At 38.7% G+C, this 9,005-nt stretch overlaps 1 protein-coding gene across 1 annotated transcript in view; it reads right to left on the bottom strand.

Moving 5' to 3' along the window:
• Positions 1-1,560: 1,560 nt before the first annotated feature.
• The window catches only part of SH3BGRL2 (SH3 domain binding glutamate-rich protein like 2), a 66,100-nt gene continuing 58,655 nt past the window's right edge, over positions 1,561-9,005 (bottom strand). The window contains exons 3-4 of the mRNA XM_012646085.1: positions 5,218-5,298; positions 1,561-2,268 (exon numbers count right to left, since the gene is read on the bottom strand). Of these exons, the coding sequence (XP_012501539.1) occupies positions 2,257-2,268; positions 5,218-5,298 (93 nt within the window). The 3' untranslated portion in view covers positions 1,561-2,256. The remainder of the gene's footprint in view (positions 2,269-5,217; positions 5,299-9,005) is intronic.

The raw sequence follows: 9,005 nt of genomic DNA, 5'->3' as shown, positions 1-9,005 counted from the left end.
CTGGGTACTGTGTGAATACCACACACTGGGCTGCTAGCTCACTCACAACAAGTACAGTATTGCCCAAGGCTGGTTCCTTGTATTTCTCTGTTGATCAAAAAAAAAAAAAAAAAAATTCAGGATGGGGAGATGGTATGTAACAGCAGCAGTAATTTAGCACTACTTATCCATCTAGTCTGTTTAATATAATCATACTAGGTATACTATGGTTAATTCAAAAGTTGTAAGACAAGCAAATCTGGACAGCTTTCTTTGTCCAGCAAATATGGAATTGATCCTATAACCCCAGAATTTAACTTGCAAAGCCTCAACCTTATCAAGTTGATTCTTGGTGCTCCCTGGCAAGAGTAGACTAAACATATTTAATAAGTTGGATAATTATAACAATATTTAAAATTGCTGTATCTTAAGAAATTCTAAGTCTTAACAGAAGACTCACATACTCAAACACTGTATCTGATTCGAAAAAAAAAAAAAAAAGAATTCCTGAATAGTCCCTGGGATTTATCAAATGGAATTTGACCTGGATCTTATTTAATGCCAACTAGCCAGTAATATTCATATTAGACAACAGCTTTCCTTGGAGAGAAAATTGTGGATCATGCATCTGTTCCCATCAAGTAGAAATCTGTCATGTTTTTCTTCTGTATAGTCCTGGACTGCAAATCTCAGGCTGGGACTTCAGCTTTAGCATTTGGCAAGTTCTTTATAGTCTACATTTAGCCAGGAATGGGGCTGGGGAGAGGGGCGGGGGATAGATGTGACAGAGCTTTAATTCTTCTGCTCTTTCTATTTCTTATAAATTTCCTGCTCAGAATCATAATGAATGGTCCAGAATCAGGATGCTGGGAATAGTAGTTTAAGCAGCACTCTGAGAGTTAACCCTATTCACAGCTGTTCCTATGTTTGGCAATTAAAAACTCTAAAATATGAAGTGTCCCTGTTATAGGGACAAGGATGCAGAAAAGTAGCCTCGACCCTAATGAAGTAGACATCTTCACTGTTTACCAGCATCCACTCCAATGGGAGTAGAGATTTTACCTGCCAAGTACAATTCTGAGTTACTCTCTAGACAACCTCTTTCTCATATATGTTGCTCTGAAAACACACTTGTACTCCTATATGGATGAGAACATACATCTGTACCACCCTAAAAAATCTGACACTGCTTTGGCCAGAATTATGAGGAAGTAAAGTTACAGGAAAAATGAAAAGTAATATAAGAAAAAATTAAATTGTACAGCAATATTGGTATCTTTAATATGTCTCATCAAGGGTTCACAAAATATATTTAATTGGGATCTTCCTTTCTCAGAAAATATAATCCCTTCACAAAATAGAATAAGCAGCTGTTAATAATAGTTAGGGGAGCTGCATTTAAAAATATATGTCTACTTATGTATAAATAAACCGCTATGGCTGAATAAGCCTTCAGATACTACTCAGACAATTTTCCCATAAATTTATTATCTAATTGGTAGATCTCTTAAAATATATCTTTCAAGGAGTCTTATGTATTTAGGGAAATTTTCCCCTTGCAAGAAATAAAGAAGCATATATTTTCCAAAATAGCAATTATTTTCATCCCTGTAACTTAGTTCTGATCACTAGATGTTGTAACAGGGATTTCTGGAGACATCTGTAGGAGCTTGGAGGATTTATAAGGGTAAGAGTTTCCACTACGAAAATGAGTCTAGAACACCTAACTTTTTCACAGGTGTTATTAAAAAGCACTGGAACAGTGACGTTTGTGATTCCACAGCAAAAATCTTGAGTGCCCTCTGTCAACCAGCATTGCTTTTTTTCTTTCTGATTCAAAGACTCTAAAAACCTGGCAGGCTAATTTCAAGGATGCAATCCAGGCAGCTTAAAGAGAAGCAGGTTTATACAATTCCGGCATCTACTATAACCTAGGGCAGATCCAACATTTTCTCTCTGATGGTGCTACCCACTTATCTTTCAGTCATTAAGGAAGCACACCTGTAACAGGTGATAATATTTCCTGATGAGTGAGGCAACTGCAGGCAAATCTGAAAAAAAAAAAATAAGAAAAATCCACCGCCTGATTTGGTTTAAAGCAATCATGCAATTCCCATAATACCCATATCTTCCAAAAACACCTTTTCCGTGGCAAGCAAAGTTACTGATGATGCATGTGGCTTTTTTGTCACAGTGATGCATTAGGTAAGCAGGTGTGTGCTGAGTACCAGGGGGGTGCTCCAAAATGCATCTCCATCATCTTCCACTTTTTCTCTCTTAAGGCTCTGCCTAGTTATTTAAAAAAAAAAAAAAAAATAGGCACCAGTTATTGCATTACATTGACAAGAAAATTCACCCTTGACAGGGTTTTTTTAATGTCAGGAACAGACACATTGGAAATCATAATAAATCACCCCCATGTGATTGACAACAACAAATCCTGGATTTCAGCCACTGAGCCCAGATTTAAGTCAAACCTACCTGACCTGCCAAATATAAAAGTAGAAGCTGCGTGTTTATAATAACCTACTGAGACTCCTCTCAGAGGCACTATTCCACCAGTGCGTGGCTGGGTGGGTGGGGGTTACCTTGCTCAGGGGGTCTGTGGAGGTGCTGGTTAATGGTGACTCAAGGTGAAGAACAGCAGTAGTATGGCCATACCTGTTAGCAAAGAGTCACTGCCCAAATCCCAAGTGCCACCTGCCCCTCCACCCCATGAGTCAACAGATAAATGGCTGACACCTGGAACAGGGGCCCTCTGTGACCTGCTCCAGCTCTGGCCAGTCACTGCCCAAAGTTTCCCAGTTGTTACATATTTTGAATAGCACCTCTGAACAGTGGGGATCTGAAAGCAAAATCTTCTACTACAGGCCCTACTTGGGGTCTATTAAAATAACAAACCTGATGGTTTTCTACCTGAAAATTATTAGTGAGAAAGGCTCCTTTTCTCAGGGTTAGGTCGGTACCATCATGGGCCAGCCACTGCTGGCTGCAGCCAGCCACAGGGCAAACTGAGCCCCCCGGCAAGGCCCCCTCTCACTGCCAGGGGTTTCCATACCTTCCAACTTCTCAGGAAAAGCAGGAGATCTATATTTTAAATATTAACAACATGTATGTTCGTTTGAAATTCTGTTCAAGACAAGCAACATATGCAGAGCCAATGTGGCCTGCAGGCCACCATTTGATGACCTGACCTTCCTTAGCCCTTTCCACCTTTGAAAGCAGCCAAATCAGAGTCTACACTGCCCCTGTGCCTGTCCGGCCTGTAATGTTCTTCTCCTATGGTGTCAGAGCAATTATAAATGCTAATGATGTCGTTATGTTTCCTAACAGGCTTTCTAGCACTGTCTGTGATGTGTGTATACTGCAGAGAGTAGGAAAGGAGAGGAGAAAGGGGGGCTTTCATCTGTTAGTACATTAAATCTGTGAACACCCTGTCAAAGCCTTAGACTGTGGGATGAATTACAACCAAGGTAAAAAATAAATGACTAGAAAGAGGGAAAATGCTAAATTGTTCTTAAAGATATTTTCACTTCTCTATATAAAGATGAAGTATGAGTTGCTATTAACCTGTAAAGCCCTGAATGGTTGATCAGAGAGAGCAGCACAGACTCTGCACCATGGACGTCCGCTCTGGTCCCAGGGGCTCCTGCCCAGGTGCAGCTGATTCAGGTGCTTGGAAATGGTGGGCTGAACAGGTGGGGATGTCCAGGCCCTCACTGCCTTTGGGATGGTCTACTGAAATCAAGTCAACTTCAACCGCACCAAGACCAACTTTAATACTATGACCATTACCGTGTGAGAATGTATATTTTATAGATCACAGATTTCCTGAGGCATTTTTGAGAAAATAATTTTTTTTTAAAGAATAAAAAAAGTCAGCCCACAGGATGGCTAAGGAATCTACATCTTTGGGGAAATGGGAACACAAGGTATTTTTTTAAAGGTTTTTGCATACACAATGATGCCCACTGGATTTATGCATTCACTAGATTACCCTTATCCCAGTTTTTACAGTTCTTTGAAGATAAACCTGGGTAGTTTAGTATCTTTGGATGAAACATGTTATAAAAATACTCCAATTTTCCTAACAAGTATTCAAATGTTCCATCTTTATAAAAATAGTTTTAAGAACCTTTAAATACTTTATGTGTGGGTTTTGCCTCTGCTTAAAACATGTGCACGAAAACCACCTACAACCATCTGTGGACTTACTGATGTAAAAACAAAGCAAGGTTTCATATAGGGTATGCACTGCAAGTGCTGGTGTATAATTTTTGTTACTGATGGCCCCTGCCTTCCTCCCACAGGTGTTCCAGAGATGGTACAAATCCTGGCTAGCCTGGAAAGACCTATTACTTACAGACATCAAAGTTCTAAGTAATGCACTTTCCATTTCAATTGTGTTAAAAATAGACACTTTAGAATTCAGTCTCAATTTGAAATATAGTAAAAACCTCAATTACTATGTACATAAAGACTGCAAGGAAATACACAAAAATATCAATGTGGTTAGCTCTGGGTAATGATTTTTGTTTTCTACTTAATACTTTTTTGCATTTTCCCAATTTTTCTGAATGAGCCTAGGCTACTTCCATAATCAGAAAAAAATTGCGTTTCTTTCAAAGGGGAAATAACAATCAAAACATTATCTTACTTAATAAAGAAATGTTTTTTCTTATTTTGAACATGAATCCATGTGCTTAATAGAGTTGTGATAATATACATCATTTCTAGGTCTAAACATGAGAAAATACTGAGTCCTTTACATTTTCCAAAAAACATATGACTTAATAAAGTGGCTTCAAAAATATTTAGGAATTGCAGCACTTTTTCAAGGCTGACCATTTGTTATTGTAGATCATCTCCTCTCCAATGAAAGTAAGTTTAAAATACCCTTAAAATATGGCTTTGAGTCTATTTTAAAAATGTAATGTAAATTTTCAATTTAAAATAGAAAGCACCTACTACTTTTTGCTACCTTAAATTCATTCTTCTTGGAAGAATGGGTATAAATTAAACTAATATTCTAATTTCTAGCAACAATTAAATATTGTAAAGAAAAAAAAAACCCTAGGCTCCTTTGTGTGTTTTACCACTAATTAATGCATTTGAGGAAGCAAACACTAAAAATTTAGGAGACTATATACACATTCCTCTAATACCTTGAATCTCCATCTCTAAGAACAATTAAAAAAAGGTGAATTCAAAAACAAGAATAAGATAAGATTCACCTACATTTGATGTCAACCGTGGTTTCAGGCCAAGGAAGGAAAAGACTGTGTTGCTTTCCTTTGATTCAAAAAAACTGTCATAATCCTAGAAAAAAGGGAAGGAGAAAATAAAAACAATAAAGAAAAGCGAACAATTATCTTTGTATTTGGTGCTTTTGACAAATTCTTTATGGAAGTAAAAAATGTACCATTTCTGCACCCAGGCCAGAGAAGAGCTACCGAAATCTGCTCCTGCTTGAGCCTAACAATCTCTTTCAGTATGATGATGAACATAACAAATTTTTAATCCAAAACCTACGCAGGATTAAAATGTAAAACATTTGACAAAAGAAATGAAATAGGAACACACTCCTTTTCTCTCATGTGCCACACTAACATTTACCTGTGTGGAATCACTCCCACCTAAGATTTTACTCTAGGTCTTCAACATGGAAGGCTGAAAGGCTGCCTGCCAATTCCACTCTTGATATTTTGTTATCTAGGGCTTTAAAAACAATCACTGGGTAAACAGAAAGTCGTAAAGGTCTCCATGTGTCAATGCAGGTGCTTCTATTCTGCTTCTGAAGCTTTCCACATTCTTTGAGACTATGTCTTCAGAAAGAATAAAAAGATCAAATAAAAACTAAAGGAAACTATATTCCCTATAACATTTACGTTTGCCTCAGACACAGAATCATTTTTCTCTTTCTACTTTCACCAGAGGCCATCAAGGAATTCTGGTCAACGTGTTTATCAACTGTTTCTTTCCAAAAGTTTGCATGTATCATACTACATAGTTTCTAAGTTGATATAAAGCAGTCTTAAAATTTGGTAATTTGATAACTTTATCCTAAGGATAAATAGTGTAAGCAAATGATGATCGGGGTCATTTTTAGGTATTCACTGTACTAGTTGCCTCCAAACATTATGTCATTTAATCTCCACCACAGCCCGCCAGGTTGGAGACTGGCTCAGAGCAAAGAAATATGTTGTCCCAAGTTTGACAGCTAATAAGTGACAGAGCTGATATTTGGGCTCATGTTTCACTGACCTTGAAATTCACACTTTTTGTACTCTAAGATGCCTCCTGTCCAAGAGGAAACCAGGTGTGGGGCACCCTGTGTGCTGGAGTCACTGAGCCCTAATGAATCCATTGTTAAGCCAAGCCAATGGCATCACAAATACTTTAGAAACCTGTCTAGAAATCTAAATGAGTCAACAACTCATTGTTGTGCAACTTGTACAACTTGTAAAACATGCCTCATTTGATTAAAGATGTTTGAATTATTTGGCTCTGGGTACAGACAGGCCCTCTTGTCCTAAAGCTTTGGCAAGTTGAGTCTCATGGTTTTGAAGGCAGCTGTGATTTTAATTCACAGTCATCTTAGCCTCAGGCTTTGCAGTGGCTGCTCCTTCTGTCATTTAGGATCAGCTCTAAAAAGAGGCTCAGCTAAGTCCTCTTTGAAATTTGGCATTCACACTGACATCTGAAGGATGAGTAGAGTCAGCCAAGTACAGGGTTGGGATGGGGGCATTCAGAGCAGGGAACGGCACTAGTGAAGAGTGAAGCTGGTACTTTTGACAAGGATCAGCATGTGCTGGGCTTTGTAAACCAAGAAAAAGATTTTGAATTTTATCTTAAGTACCAAAGAAAATCATATAAGGGTTCTGAGCAAGGGAGCAAAATGATTTAGTTTTCTTTAAGAAAATACCTAAATAACTGTGTGGATAGAGGGTGGCAAGAAGGGAAGCAGGGCAAAAAGTTAGGAAAGTACCTTAGCAATCGTGTAAGAGATGAAGGCCGCCTGGACCAGAGCTATGGCAGTGGAGAGACAGTGCAGCAGACAGGGTGCAGATACATTCTGGAGGTAGAACTGATCACACTTGGGTGTGGATTTGGTGGTGGCTGGGGGGTTTTAGGGACAAATAAGAATTAAAGTGGCTCTGAGCTTTCTGGCTTGATGGAAAAGACTAAAGAAAAAGGAGATTTGAGGGGAAGGTTGGAGTTGACTTCCAACATGTTAAGTTTGAGAAACTGTATGCGACATCCAAGTAAAGAAGATATCAACTAGGTAGTTGGAGGTTCCTAATGGCCCTAGGATGTACAGATTTCTTGGAATTTATTTTTTTAAATCTATGATTTTTTATAAGACAAAATATGATCCTAACTACGTCATGAATAATACAGGTCAAAGTTTGATGTAGAATATAGATAAAATCTCATGAACTGGAAATATTATATTCTTTGTATAATCCCGTCCAAATCATACTCTCTCTGACAATTTGTTGATTATACTGAATGTGGTGAGGAAGAGAGCTACACTATAGCTAGATTTATTCCATCCTTTTAGATACCCACTCTGTGAAAATTAGTGTATTGTTCCTCTCTATGCCATATTCTGCCTCTACTCATTCTAAATTCTTTCCCTAAGGAACCTCATTCACAGCCATGGCCCTAATTAAATTCACATCTCTAGCTCTCACATCTCCTCTGAGCTCTGGTTCCATATATGCAACTAGCTGTTCATAGACTCCTAAACATCAAAGGTCTAAACCACAATTCATGATCTTCCACCCCCAAAGCTGGATCTCTCAGAAAATGGCACCACCATTTAATGGGCCCTACAAATTAGAAACCAAGGCATCATAGGACTCCTTTCTTCTCTCAATCACTACTTTCTATATCCCTTAAGCCTCTCCATTTTTCTATATTTATTTCCATCGCCCTGAACCATTCTAGACTTCTGCAACAGCACCCCAACTTATGAACACTCATCTAATTGCACCTATTTCTACCCAATCATTCCCTCAAGTGAGGACATATTGATCTTTTAAAAATATAAATTTGATCCTATCACCATATATGCTTAAATCCTTTGCTTCAAGACTTCTTATTGCTCATAAGATACAGATTAAATCCTTAATGTAGTGTAAAAGACCATAAATGGTCCAGCTCTGACTAACTCATCACATTTGGGGAGGAAAAAGGTGTTATACTTCTACCTGCATCAACCGCTGTCTGGTTTCTGGGAAACTAATGGTGTACACACCCAGTCAACTGTGGGTGTGATGTCCAGCAATCTACTATGTGAGTTATCTATGACTTTTATCAACTTATTTAATCCCCTCCGACTTTCTTCCTCTCTGTATCAGATACTACCAAAGTCCCTTGGAACTCTAGAATTCTACAAAATAAAGGAGCATCCAGTGGAGTTGCTTGTAAATGGACTGTTAGCCATGTCTGGCTGTAAAGTCCAACCCAGGTATTCCTGTTACTTAATATATGTATTTGGAAATTGCCCTTCTCCTGTTTAACTGAACAGGAAAGGAAGAGATTAATGAGAAGAAAAAACTGAGGGTTAGTAACTTGGTCATCAAAATGATGTCCCTGTTCTTGAGTCTAAAAGGCCTCTATCTGTCTCTACTTGATTGAAAATCTCCAATGTCAGTATGAAGTCTGGGAATGGAAAGGTAATAATATAAGAAATAAAAAATGAGAAACAGGCCGGGCGCCGTGGCTCACGCCTGTAATCCTAGCACTCTGGGAGGCCGAGGTAGGCGGATCGTTTTGAACTCAGGAGTTTGAGACCAGCCTAAGCAAGAGCGAGACCCCGTCTCTACTAAAAATTAGAAAGAAATTAATCGGCCAACTAAAAATATATAGAAAAATTTAGCCGGTTATGGTGGCGCATGCCTGTAGTCCCAGCTACTCGGGAGGCTAAGGCAGAAGGATCACTTGAGCCCAGGAGTTTGAGGTTGCTGTGAGCTAGGCTGACGCCACGGCACTCACTCTAGCCCGGGCAACAGAGTGAG

The sequence above is a fragment of the Propithecus coquereli genome, unplaced genomic scaffold (genome assembly GCF_000956105.1).
Source record: "Propithecus coquereli isolate 6110/MARCELLA unplaced genomic scaffold, Pcoq_1.0 Scaffold24, whole genome shotgun sequence".
NCBI lineage: Eukaryota > Metazoa > Chordata > Mammalia > Primates > Indriidae > Propithecus > Propithecus coquereli.
Note: the sequence above shows the minus strand (reverse complement) of the source record. Positions and strands in the feature narration are given on the sequence as shown.